This window comes from Pseudochaenichthys georgianus, chromosome 15 (genome assembly GCF_902827115.2).
Source record: "Pseudochaenichthys georgianus chromosome 15, fPseGeo1.2, whole genome shotgun sequence".
NCBI classification, from domain to species: Eukaryota; Metazoa; Chordata; class Actinopteri; order Perciformes; family Channichthyidae; genus Pseudochaenichthys; species Pseudochaenichthys georgianus.
Window position 1 is genome coordinate 25,124,810 of NC_047517.1, and position 12,295 is coordinate 25,137,104.

The 12,295-nt window shown below is 40.6% G+C and overlaps 2 protein-coding genes across 5 annotated transcripts; one reads left to right on the top strand and one right to left on the bottom strand.

Moving 5' to 3' along the window:
• Positions 1-283: 283 nt before the first annotated feature.
• On the bottom strand, positions 284-6,797 carry LOC117459569 (zinc finger protein 502). Of its 4 annotated transcripts, XM_034100459.2 has the most exons (3): positions 6,569-6,797; positions 5,755-5,797; positions 284-3,922 (listed from the first exon to the last, which is right to left on the bottom strand). In XM_034100459.2, exon 3 carries the CDS (start codon positions 3,794-3,796, stop codon positions 2,129-2,131), a length of 1,668 nt encoding a protein of 555 aa, XP_033956350.1. In that variant the 5' UTR covers positions 3,797-3,922; positions 5,755-5,797; positions 6,569-6,797; the 3' UTR covers positions 284-2,128. The 4 variants fall into 4 exon arrangements, with proteins under 4 accessions (XP_033956350.1, XP_033956349.1, XP_033956351.1 ...); XM_034100458.2 differs by lacking the exon at positions 5,755-5,797; XM_034100460.2 differs by lacking the exons at positions 5,755-5,797; positions 6,569-6,797 and adding an exon at positions 5,548-5,695.
• Positions 6,798-7,826: 1,029 nt separating this feature from the next.
• Positions 7,827-11,800, top strand: ftr14l (finTRIM family, member 14-like). The gene is made up of 7 exons (XM_034100462.1): positions 7,827-8,501; positions 8,618-8,713; positions 8,836-9,069; positions 9,180-9,339; positions 9,474-9,641; positions 10,222-10,358; positions 10,908-11,800. Exons 1-7 carry the CDS (start codon positions 8,118-8,120, stop codon positions 11,286-11,288), a joined length of 1,560 nt encoding a protein of 519 aa, XP_033956353.1. The 5' UTR covers positions 7,827-8,117; the 3' UTR covers positions 11,289-11,800.
• Positions 11,801-12,295: the final 495 nt, after the last annotated feature.

Genomic DNA, 12,295 nt, shown 5'->3' on the forward strand with positions numbered 1-12,295 from the left:
ACACTGCTGCCTGCTCCAAGTCTGGAGTTTCCCAATTGAAAAATTCTTACTGGTCTTACAAACATTTGAGACGGTGGTGACACCAAGTGGACCAATTTAGGTAGTGCATTAAGAGTAAATGACTTACTTTAGCCATCTCTAGACTGGGTCAAATGCAGTCTAAATTCACTGTGCTGTGCAACATTAGAGACTGATTTGAAAGTAAAATAACCCACAAAGTATTACCACTGGTCATATTTTCTTGTTTTGTGTGCATGATTATAAAAATGAAACATGACCCTAATGATTTAAGAATGACTTTTATTTAGCCATGAGGTTAAATACATCTCCCATTTCCAAACTGTACTCCATTGATTAAAGCCACAAGAGTCAACAACCTTTATTTATCCATATATGTGCCACTCAGAAATTGGGAAGAGATGTTACAGATTTGCCCTTAGGAGAAGCCTATATGGATAATTTACAATTTTTCTCTCTACAAAGAGGCCATTGACAAAAATAAAGGGGAAACAAAAGACAATATGGTCGTAACAGTGTAAACACATGGTAATATACATGAAAGCAAAACAAAAGCAATAGGTATCAGTGACATCAAATTAAAATGTAGGGTAAGTTAGTATGAATAAGAACAAAAGACCCCTGAAAACCCTGAAACTTTTTCAAATAACAGCTCGGCACACATTTCTACATAGCATGCAATAAGGCACCTATCTAACACAAGGAAGAAATCTATGCTACAGTGTGAAGCACAAATGTTAACCAAAAAAGGAAAAGAAAATATTGCTCGCTGTAATGTTCACTCCCATAAAAACTGTATATCTCTCATTCCCTTTCATATAACCCAAGCCATTTCTAAAAAAATACATCAGTTTGTAAAAGATATCTTACACAGAAATAAGAGCGCAATCCATTTGAATTTGGAAAAACCATTGAAGTCTTGTAAAAGTGAGATTTCCTCCTGTAGTATACACAATATTTTTTTAGATCAAATTGTGAGTTTGCAGAAAGTAAGAGGTACCTATATTCTATACATATTGATTTAGTCTCCAAAGCAATAGACAAAGTGTGATATTGCATTTCATGTACATTTGGTGCAAGGGGTACAGCAGAAACTGCACAGTAAATAATTAGGACACAGGTCTTGTTGTAATATGCTACCCAGTAGGTTTTTTATTTTCTATTATGCATTTCCTAATAACTAAATTGCATGTCATAATAGAATCAGGGTGTCAGCCGGTATTGCTCTCTGTACAGTCGATGCAGCAGCACGAACCCATCGTAGACATACAAGAATACAACCGTATAAATATACAAGATGCCTCATGTCTGATGGGGCCCAAATTCCAGAACAAAGCCGCATGAGAACACCTTCAACATGTTGCTCTCCAACACTTAAAACAAATTAAATTCGTAAAAGGAAAAAAAATGGTGGAGACAAAGTTGATCAAAGTGGATCTTACTATCAAAAATGTAATCTTTTGGAACAGCACACTAGTCACCTATACACATATATAAAAGAAAATCAGTATTTACATTGGATTTTGGATGTTGGTTACACATGGGTTATGGTGGTGAAAAAGAAATAACAATTTAAATTGAGAAATGTTTTTTGTTCGCCAAATTGTGTTGGTAGCCTTGGATAAAGATGCAGCTGAAAAGCACATGTGTCCACCTGAAGGTACATAAACCCAATTCTCATCAAAAAGACCAACAGAGGGAGAGGCATATTTCCCCCAGGGTAACAATTATTTTAGATCACCAAATCACATTAATTTTTTTATTTTAAAAGTGTTCAAAAGAGGTCCTGAAGTGAAGCACAATCACTAACAAGAATAGAGGCTCCTTCACAATCTATTATTATACCCTTTGCATACTGAGCGCAAAGTCCCGGGTTCTGCTCTGAATTACAGGCTACACGGTCCGTTTTACACCTGAAGACTTGTGTTACTGTCCATTTATTTGCAGCCACTCCACTTCAAAGCAGACATGACCACTGTTGTCTCTATAAGTTGGCCTGACATTTGGTGTGGTGATGTCAATGATGGGACCATTAGTAGAACAGAAACAGAGGGGGGAGATGGGGTTTTTACTCTCGCATGGGACAGCTTGTGAGGGCGGGAGAGGGTGCTCACTGGTCTACATGGATCCTATGATGTCTGGAAAGGGAAGATGAATGGTTAAAGCCTTTTCCACAGTGGGAGCACCTGTATGGTTTTTCAACGGACAGGCTGCGCTGTTTTGGGAAGGCGTTGTTGGGGAATCCCTTCCCTGTGGGGATGGTGTTGTACTGCTGCGGCGGCGATTGTGGTGGCTGGGGCTGCTGCTGCTGCTGCTGTTGTTGTTGTTTGCTCTCCAAGTGAACTCTCTGGTGCCTGGCGAGGGAGGAGGAGTGATTGAATCTTTTGCCACAGTGAGCGCAGGTGTAACTCTTTCCCTCCGAGTGGACTCTTTGGTGCCGGGACAGGGAAGAGGAATGATTGAAGCCCTTATCACAGTGATGGCACATGTAGGGCTTGTCTCCCTGCTGGTGCACTCTCTGCTTTGGGGGAGTGCCGTAGGACAGGGTTTTCCCAGGCTGAGGTGGAGAAAACACTGGATTCTGCAGATGGGTCTTGTGGTGGCGGGAGAGAGAGGAGGAATGATTGAAGCCTTTGTTGCAATGTCTGCAGGTGTAGGGCTTCCCTCCGGCATGGACTTGCTGGTGCTTCTTCAGATGGCGTTTGCGGACAAAACTCTTCCTGCACATGTTGCATTTGTACGGCTTCTCGCCCGAGTGGATCCTCTGGTGCTCTCTCAGAGTGGCAGCAGCCGCAAAACACTTTCCGCACTGTGCGCATCGGTGGGGTTTGTCTCCGAGAACGACTGCAGCGTGGGTCTTCTGGTGCTGCTTTAGGTTGGAAGTCGTGGCAAAGCCTTTGCCACACTGGCCACAGGTATATGGCTTCTCTCGTGCATGGACCTCCTGATGCTTTTTCAGATGCCTTCTGCGGACAAAGCTCTTCCTACACTGAGTGCACTTGTAGGGCTTGTCCTCTGAATGCATCTTCATGTGTTCTCTCAGGGTGATGGCAGCAGCAAAGCTCTTACCGCACTCAGAGCATCTGTGGGGCTTGTCTGGCAAATGAATCATCTGATGAGACTTGAGACTGAAGGCATCGATAACATCTTTGCCCATAATCTCAACTCCAGGGGGGACGTAGGGCTTTTCTTTCATGTGAATCTTCATGTGTTGTTTGAGGCTGGCCTCCACAGCAAAGCTTTCACCACAGTGGACACAGATGTAAGGGTTCAGATCCTTATGGATCTCAAAGTGTTGGTGAAGATCAGCTATGCTTCCAAAAATCTCCCCGCACTCGTTGCACTGCAGTCCATGGGCTTCATGTATGATTACACCATTCTCAGACTCGACTGTCAACTCCCCGCCATGGTCAGACTCCACTTTCACCACATGCTCGCTGTCCCCCTTAAGCAGCACCTCTCCCAGCAGAGTCTCGCCTCCCGACGTCTTGATTTCCGCAGCTGTGAAACAGTGCATCTCTCCATGTTCCACCTTGATGTAATCATGGTCTGACTCCGCTACAATTGCCTCCACACAGGCTACAGCTCCGAGATCTGAACCCAGTCCCTGTATCTTTAAGTCTGAGCCGTGGATCTCCAGCTCTAGTCCACGCTTTTCTTCAGTCATGATCTCCGTTTCTGCTCCATAGTGAAGGTCGACATGGCTGTGGGCTATGACACACTCCGACCCAAGCGTGTCAAGGCCGGGTGTGTCACATTCAGTCTCTGACTCAGCCATGAGAACACACTCCAGCCCCACGACCTCCGTTTTTCAGCCGGACGGGGGACACACTAAAAAGAAATCGGGTGATATGGATCTTTGTTTTGGGCCGCGTCACGCTGGTGCTCTAGTCAGTGTGCAGAACTGCAGAAAAGACAAAACATAAATTAGAAGATTGTCCTCATTTATATGACTATGCTACTAACAAAAACCGGTATACGTGTATCAGTTACATAGGAACTTAACTATATTGCGTCAAGATCCCATTACCAACAACCAATAACTACTAATTTATTGGATTTGAATGAAAAAACTTCAGATACGTAATCAGAGCGTAATATTGTTGGAAAAGAAAAGACCCCAGTGGTGGTGTTTCAGTTGATTTGTAAACTGGCTTTAGAACTTCGGTCCTAATTTTGCTGTCGACAACAAACCATATACTACATTTAAAGCCAGACTTTCTAAAAGAAAAGTCAACCTTAAGATTATTATCCATAATGCATTAATTATTTGTCTATGTTTTTTGCAGTTTGTTGTTTTAATTAGGTACAGTTTAATTATCATAAGTGTTGCCGTTATGATTATGCTGCCGTATTTATTGTACATCTTATATCTTTAACTATTAACAAGAATTCCTTCGGGATAAATAAAGTCTTATCTTGTATACAACATAATTAATAATTTGATCTTAAAAAGCTGAGTAAAGCACATATGCAATATAAGTTTAAAGTAGCACCCATTCCCTGTGCTCTCCGAGGACAGACATGCACTTCTACCTCCAACACATAATATAGCTCTTGGTTGGTGTCAACAGCAAAGACGAGGGTTGGCGAGTGTTTGGTTAACACAATAGGTTTATCAGAAGAGTAACAAAGGGGAAGCCCTTCACACAAGATATGTGTAACTAGTTTGTACGCTTGAGTACCCATTGGTCTATGTTTGTTCTCTAAAACAGTATTGGTTGCATTTCAATTCAGAAAGCTTAATAAGTAGTTTAAAATGTAGCCATGCATCGTCTCATATTTAATTATATGGGTTTCCATATCAGCGTGCATCATATCAAATTAACGGCCAGATGCAATACTTATCATATAAAGTTGTCAATTTGGTAGCCAAACTATCACTAGCTAACACAAATGATAAAATCAAGTTGTCGTGATCAACCCCCTAATTCGTACTTAATCCGCAAGCCAAAACCCGTGCGGCCTACATATTTCCATTGTCTCCGCAGTTTGCATGCATTACTTCTAAAACGACTTGAAATATGTGGATGCATCAAAAGAACAGCGCATTGTTGTTAAACATTGAACTGTTGGTGGCTAGCCTTCAATAACAGCTACAAAATAGCCTTCATAGCAGCTAGTTAGCTGGCTATGGTCGAGGGGCGACTGGTTAACGAGAGCATTGTGTTAGCTGCTAATGTGATCGCAATTTAGCCAGCTAACTAGCTTCATAGCAAAAGCAACTCGCGAGTACATAGTAAAGACACCGAAAACAGCCACATACTCACATTATTCGAAATGGGTAATATGGTGTTATTTATGAATCTTCGATCGACGCGAAAAATCTCCTTGTGCGAGTATTAACAGGCCATCTTGTTGTGCCACACCAGCACTTCCAGCTAGCCAAGATTACATGCTCGCCTAAGATGGCTGCCGCTAGCTAGTTAGCAGCGTTAGCTTCCGCCCTCCATAACCTATTGAATTAGAGCTGGCTCAGAAGCGCAGTCGCAGTAAGTGAAAAACACACACACAGCTTGTAAAACTCACGTATGACAGTATGTCGTTCGTATTAAATCCTCGTAAAATAGGCAGCAGCGACGAATAGCAACGTCGTAGGCTAATGGTAAGTAGGTTAGCACGCTAAGAGCCACACGGCACTTCCAACCAGGAGTTGGCTAGCTGAAACAAAGATGGCTAACGGTGAGGGCGATGAATGCTGCGCGAAAAGCCCGGGAAAGGATGCGTCCTACTTACACAGCAATCCAGGCAAGACACACGTCCCACGGCAGAAACAGCTCTAAAGAAGGGCAACCGAACAGAAAAAGACAAGACAACTAATTAAACTGCTGCTTGAGGCGGCATTGTACATCTTGGCTAAGACCCTAAAGCCCTCCTCTACTGCGGCAGCACCAACCCGCACACACGACTTTAATGGCGGCCTTGCTGGTGTTAGCAGCTATCCAGCCGAGACAATATTAGCGTGTTGGCTACATAGCCATGATGCAAAGCTAACAAGTCAGCTAATCCAGTTTGCTAGCAACGCTAAAGGCTGCTCTCCTGTTTAGTAGCAGCCTGTAGATTGTAAAACATTGGAGCGGAAGCTCTGCTTTACCGCCCATCAGACCATGTTAAGTATGGTTTCGCATGCAAAGGCGAAGAAAGGCGCCTAGGCCGAGTCTATAAAGAACAAGTATCAGAAATAACCTAGATGAGACTCAAATCTGAAATAGATCCATAACGTTATATTAATATTTCCCTGTGCGTTTCCAACATAACTAAATGCATCAACCAAAGCCAGCCATGCCCTGTGTTTTTCCATTACAAAGTTCGTTACTATCATAACTGGACACACACAATAAACAACACAAACGTTGACCACCAAAGTTAATCATAACAAAGACAAAAACATTTCCCCCCCCCGTTAAACAGAGCAACCCTCTACTTTAACGCTGCTACTGTTAATAACATTAAGTAGAGTTTAAACCATTAACAATCGCCAGGAGTCCGGATCAAAACGGTTTGAATTAATACAAATACATGTTTAAAAAAAGCTTGCATGCACACCCACCTTATGTCCTTTTACTTTTTAATTTCTGAAGAACGAGAGAAAAAAAAGAGTCGTTTATATGCTTCAAACTCAGGGTTGAGAAAGGGCTTTGCAGGCTGTTGTGAGGCTAGTCAAACTGCTATGTGTCTTCCTCTCTCTCTGCCTCTGTGTATTGCTGGCGCCACAGCTCATCTGGCGCCAACGTTGGACGACCGACGCACTTTAGCGTCGTTTCAATACAGCAAGCAGACCACTATCACCCCCTGCAGGCCTGGAGACAAACAGGGGCTTATGCAGAAACACTTCTGTAATTCAATTTACAAAAATACGTCTGAAATTGCCGAAAGTAAAGCATGGCAATGCAAGTCCATTATTGATGCATTAATTTATATTTGTAGTGTTTTAATGGCTGGTTACAGGGTGTGTATTTTTGTAAAATGTGTAACATTTTTATTATAATTTTAAATTATCTTTAGTACTTTTTTGTATGCATGCTTAGGTAACATTAAGCTGTCTTTGGCTCTTTTTTGCTGTAACAATGTACATTTCCACTCTGTGGGACTAATACAGATATTTTGATTCTGATTCTGATGATAATTGCCACATGACGATAATCATATGCACAGCCTAATGAGCCTATACATCATTATTTCTTTACACAAATACATTTCTCACCATAAATACCTTTACTTATGTAGGGCTTCTTCAAATAATTGTACTGTTACAGTAAAACCTCTTTGATTTTACTCTGCTTTACCACTTAATTCAGATGTGCAATATTGCAAAGGGTTCAAAATTGCGGGATCAGGTTTTAGATGCTATATAGTTCTTAGTATACTAAGGAGTAGAGGCAACATACAATAGAGGCATATATAAAATGTATACTATGTAGTAATGAATAAGTCCCACAAGATGTTGCTGTTTTCACAGCAAGTGTTTGATTAAGGTCCAGATAGAATGGGCAGCAAATATTTTACATATCAAGGGCAAATCTAAAGATAGCCATAAGAGAAATGTGATATTGAAACAAATATAACAAGGGTAAGTTAATACTTAACAGTGCAGTAGTTACATTCAAAAGGATAATCATTTAACAGCAGTTAATATAATTTTAAATAGAAATGAATGCCATGTTAACATTGTGTTATTCATGCTATCCTTATCCTAAAATAATCAATAGAGATAAAACATAAATGTGTATTACATGTAATAAATAAGTAAGGCTTTATTTTGTTGAGGTAGTTTCAACTTGTCCTCTTCTTTGTTTGAGCCTATTTGTAGTAACACCCATTGGCTATAAATGCCCAACCAGGTATACTGGTTTTACAATGAGAGTGGACCACATAGTTAACATTCTGTCACACACATCGTCAGTCTCACAGTTTCACTGAAGCTGTTAACTTCAGTTCTTCGTTTTCTCTAAGGATAGGCTACCTCCTCCGGCTTACTTTTTATCAAAGCTTTTCTTCAGCATTGGATCCAACACATTTGGGTAACATATTGCTGCTGAGCTGAAGCACCTGTGGATTTCAATTTTGGTCCCATAATTGCCAGACATCCTATTTAAAAAATGTCTCTAGATTTAGACAGATATAGCTCAGACAAATCTCGTCGGTCTACCAGTCGTAACCAGTCGAGGACCCTGGCCAAGTCCGGGGAAGTGATGTGTGACTTCTGCACAACTAGGAAGCAGAAGGCTGAGAAGTCCTGCCTGGTGTGCCTGGCGTCTTACTGCGAGACCCACGTCCAGACTCACTATGACTACCCTGCCCTGATGAAGCACAAGCTGGTCAAAGCTACGGGTCAGATGAGAGAGAAGATCTGTGCGCAGCATGACAAGTTGCTGGAGGCTTTTTGTCGCACTGATGAGACATCAGTGTGTGTTTTGTGCATGATGGATGAACACAAACACCACGACATCGTCCCGGCTGGAACTGAAAGGACTGAGAAACAAGTGAGTGGTGAAAACTGTCCATCTAAACTTTTGGTTAAGATACTCAAGGAGTTTTTTTAAAGGCATATTTATTGTTCAAGGCTGACAAAAACACTTTAATGTCATTCCCTCTATAGAAACAACTTGGTACCACGCTGCACAAATCTCAGACTAGGATTGACCAGAGAGTTAAAAAGTGGCAGGATCTCCGTCAAGCTGTTGAATCAGTTAAAGTAAGTAAAATCTACTTTAAACATAATAGGTCAAACATTAGGGTATTTTGTAAGGAAAATAATTGCTTTTTTATCCATATTTTAATAAACTCTCTTCCTCTCTTTATGATGTTTCTCCTTAGCATTCGGCTCAAACTGCCATGGAGGAGAACGAGAGGATCTTCGCAGAGCTTCTGCTTTCCATCGAGAGGAAATACAATGAAGTCAAAGAGATGATCCGTTCCCATGAAAAGACAACTTTGACACGGGCCGAGTTACTTCTGGACCGCTTGGAAGAAGAGATCACTCTGCTGAGGAAGAAACACACTGACCTGGAGAAGCTCTCACACACCGATGATCACATACACTTTCTGCAGGTGAGGTTTATAAGAACTGAGGAACTTGTATAGTGCAAACATCAGGAGTCTTAGTAGAAAACATGTAGAAGCTGTTAATGCTCATTTCTAGCTTTCATCTCTTTTACCAGGGCTGGCAGTCTCTGTCAGGCCCCTCCGGATATGAAGACCTTAACAACATATGTGCCGCTCCCAATTACTCCTTTGATGCCACCAAGAGAGCCATCGCTGCACTGAAATTACAAGTAGAAGAAGTCAGCAAGACCGAAATGAGAAAAATCTCAGAAGCAGGTACACAAATGTGTGATGTTCATCTCAAATAGCATTGATGCCCCTCTCTAGTTCCTTTAAGGAATGTTTTTTCAGTCTGCTTCTGCTCTCATAAAACCTATGCTGCCCTGTGTTTTTTATCTGCCCCTTTATAGTGAATGATGTATACATCACGCAGGAGGTTGAAACAAAGACAACGAGTGAATCAATATCGAGAGAAGAATCAAGGTCAAGAGAAGAACCGAGGTCAAGAGATGAACCCAGGACAAGAGATGAACCCAGGACAAGAGAAGGACCCAGGACAAGAGAAGATTTCCTGAAATGTGAGTTAAAAAAAATATTTTACAGAGAAGGATGCCTTTAACCTTTCATGAAACCTTTAGCAAAAGAAACTTGGCAAGGCTACTTTGCAGTCATATCAAACCCCACTCATATTCAACCGAGTGAAGTGTATTCTAAGGTTCATAACAGGACAGTCATGTTGACATATAGCAGGCACATCTTCCTTACAAAGGTATGACTACACCATCGGGTGACACACATTTTCGGAGTGTTACAAAAGGCATTCCGCCTCTAGAACTGGTTTGGTGAAATGTAAGACAGCAAACTCACAGTTCAGTATCACTTAAACAAACACAGGTGTTCCCACTGTAACTCCACCTTGGGAAAGCATATTAACAAACTGATGCATTCAAAATGATTCACCAAGGATTAAGTGGACTAACTTTGTTCCTAACCATTTATGTGGGTGATTTATGTACGACCCAAAGAAGAAGGAAAAGGGAAGAAAATGAGCTCATCTGAAAAGAGACAAATAGCAAAACGTATAGCATTACATTGGAAAACAGATACTGATCAACAAAAAAGAGATGATAAATTATGAAATTGTCCTGCTTTGTTTAGACTCTTGCCAGCTGAGTTTGGAGGTCAACAGTGTCCATCGCAACCTTCATCTCTCCGAGGGTAACCGATCAGCAACGATGAAGAGTGAGCCCAAGAATTACCCTGACCACCCAGACCGATTCGAGCAATGGCAACAGGTGAGAATATATTCAACACGCCAAAAAGTGATTTAGTGCCTGAAAAGAGGGTTGTGAATTCTAAAGAGCCAAAATGATCACAATATCAAGAAGTCAAACACAAAAGCACAGGTCTGATTTGTGAGTTTGGGCTATTTTTCTCCCACAACATGTCATATTTTAGACTACTGAACAGAAGACCTCCTAAACACACATTCAGTTGTTTATTTTACTACGTACTTTGTCAATCTGCATCTGTAAAGTTATCCTATAAACTCACTAAATGCTAACATAGATAATGGCTTATTGACACATTTAAACAAAACATTTCGGTAGACTTAGAACACGATTTTTTTTTTAATTAGTTTTCTTTCTCTTTTTACATGTCTTTTGTTTGTATTGAATGAAAATCTCCATCCATATCAGGCTATTAGTCTTTGAAGTTATTCTTATTATAAAAGTATTTCATTTGTGTAGTTGCAGTACATATCTGGGCAAAGGTGAAGTAAACTCTCATAAAGCTAACAATGCTTAAACGTTGTCTTTTAACCTCTCATTTGGTCCATGCAGGTGTTGTGCAGGGAGAGTCTGAATGGTCGCTGTTACTGGGAGGTAGACTGGAGGGGGACAGAGGTGGACATGGCTGTTAGCTACAGGGGAATCCGCCGTAAAGGAAACAGCAATGAGTGCAGCCTGGGCTGGAACGACAAGTCCTGGAGTCTGTACTGCTCTGACTCCAAATTCTCCTTTGTGCACAACAACAAGAGCACAGATCTTGCAGCTCCTATTGCATCCCGAATCGGCATCTACCTGGATTATTCTGCAGGAACACTCGCATTTTACAGTGTTTCTGATGGCATGCAGCTTCTGCACAGCATCCAGACGATATTCACTCAGCCCCTCTACCCTGCATTCAGTGTGTGGGGCTTCGGTAGTAGTATCAGAGTGTAGGAGAGTTGCCATAGTGCTAGTTATGTGCGACAAATGTACACAAAATTCCATATATCCTTTAAAAATTTTAAAATGTGGATTCTATTTTATGTTAACCTTTGCTTTAAGCTTTTTTTCTTCCTTTATGAGCTAAAGTATGAGTGGTTTAAATTATTCAAGTGTACTATTTTTTTATTTAAAATGAATCCTACCCTCTGTGTATTTTATTTTGATCACTGTTGTTTTGGGGCAATCTAATTATAAAACATATGCACTAATTGACTATGTTATTTCACAGTGTTCCACATATTTTTCTCAATTATGTTATAACACGTTTTATATTTATATGAATGGTATACTGTGTTTTAAACTAAATTAAATAAAACTTTCTAAAACCACCATGTTTTTTTAAATGTATCTCTGCATTCTAGTTATGCAACATGTCAGTCTATACACCATCTTTGCTCTAATTATACAAAAATACGTCCTTTAGATGTTGGGGAAAACCTGGAAACAAGATATTTCATATGCCACTTGTGATGATGTGACAAATGTAAAAACTATTTGATAATCAACATAAATCAAATAAAAGTGATTGTATTTGTTATCAATAATCACCAGACTCAATAGATTATTGCCTTCCACCACCATCTGCTGGTCCTCATTAGTGCTTACACATATTAACAAGTAATATATATACATACCATGGTTGAAGCTCCAGGGGGCAGCAGAAACACGTTTCGTCTCTACAGGTGTGACCTGCATCTTTGAGTCTTTTGGCTGAGAGAATCAAACGACCCATACGATCAACTACTAATTGAAGTAGTACATGTATGATACAACAACAATTAATTCGTTTTCCATAATGACTGTTATAATAATGAGGTGTTTTGTTTGTTTTTATATAGGACTACTTTAGATATGCAATACAGTGGTAGTTTTCTCATAAAAGAAACATTTCCCTAAAATAATTAGAAGTGCTCATGATGACCTCCACAGGGTATAACACTAATGGTGGTAACACAGTT

Excerpts from the sequence above, each read along its gene's own strand:
- LOC117459569 (XM_034100458.2), bottom strand. The coding sequence starts at position 3,796 with ATGGCTGAGTCAGAGACTGAATGTGACACACCCGGCCTTGACACGCTT.
- ftr14l (XM_034100462.1), top strand. The coding sequence starts at position 8,118 with ATGTCTCTAGATTTAGACAGATATAGCTCAGACAAATCTCGTCGGTCT. Across the intron at positions 8,714-8,835 it reads AAGCTGTTGAATCAGTTAAA|CATTCGGCTCAAACTGCCAT; the intron begins GTAAGTAAAATC and ends GTTTCTCCTTAG. Across the intron at positions 9,340-9,473 it reads GAGAAAAATCTCAGAAGCAG|TGAATGATGTATACATCACG; the intron begins GTACACAAATGT and ends GCCCCTTTATAG.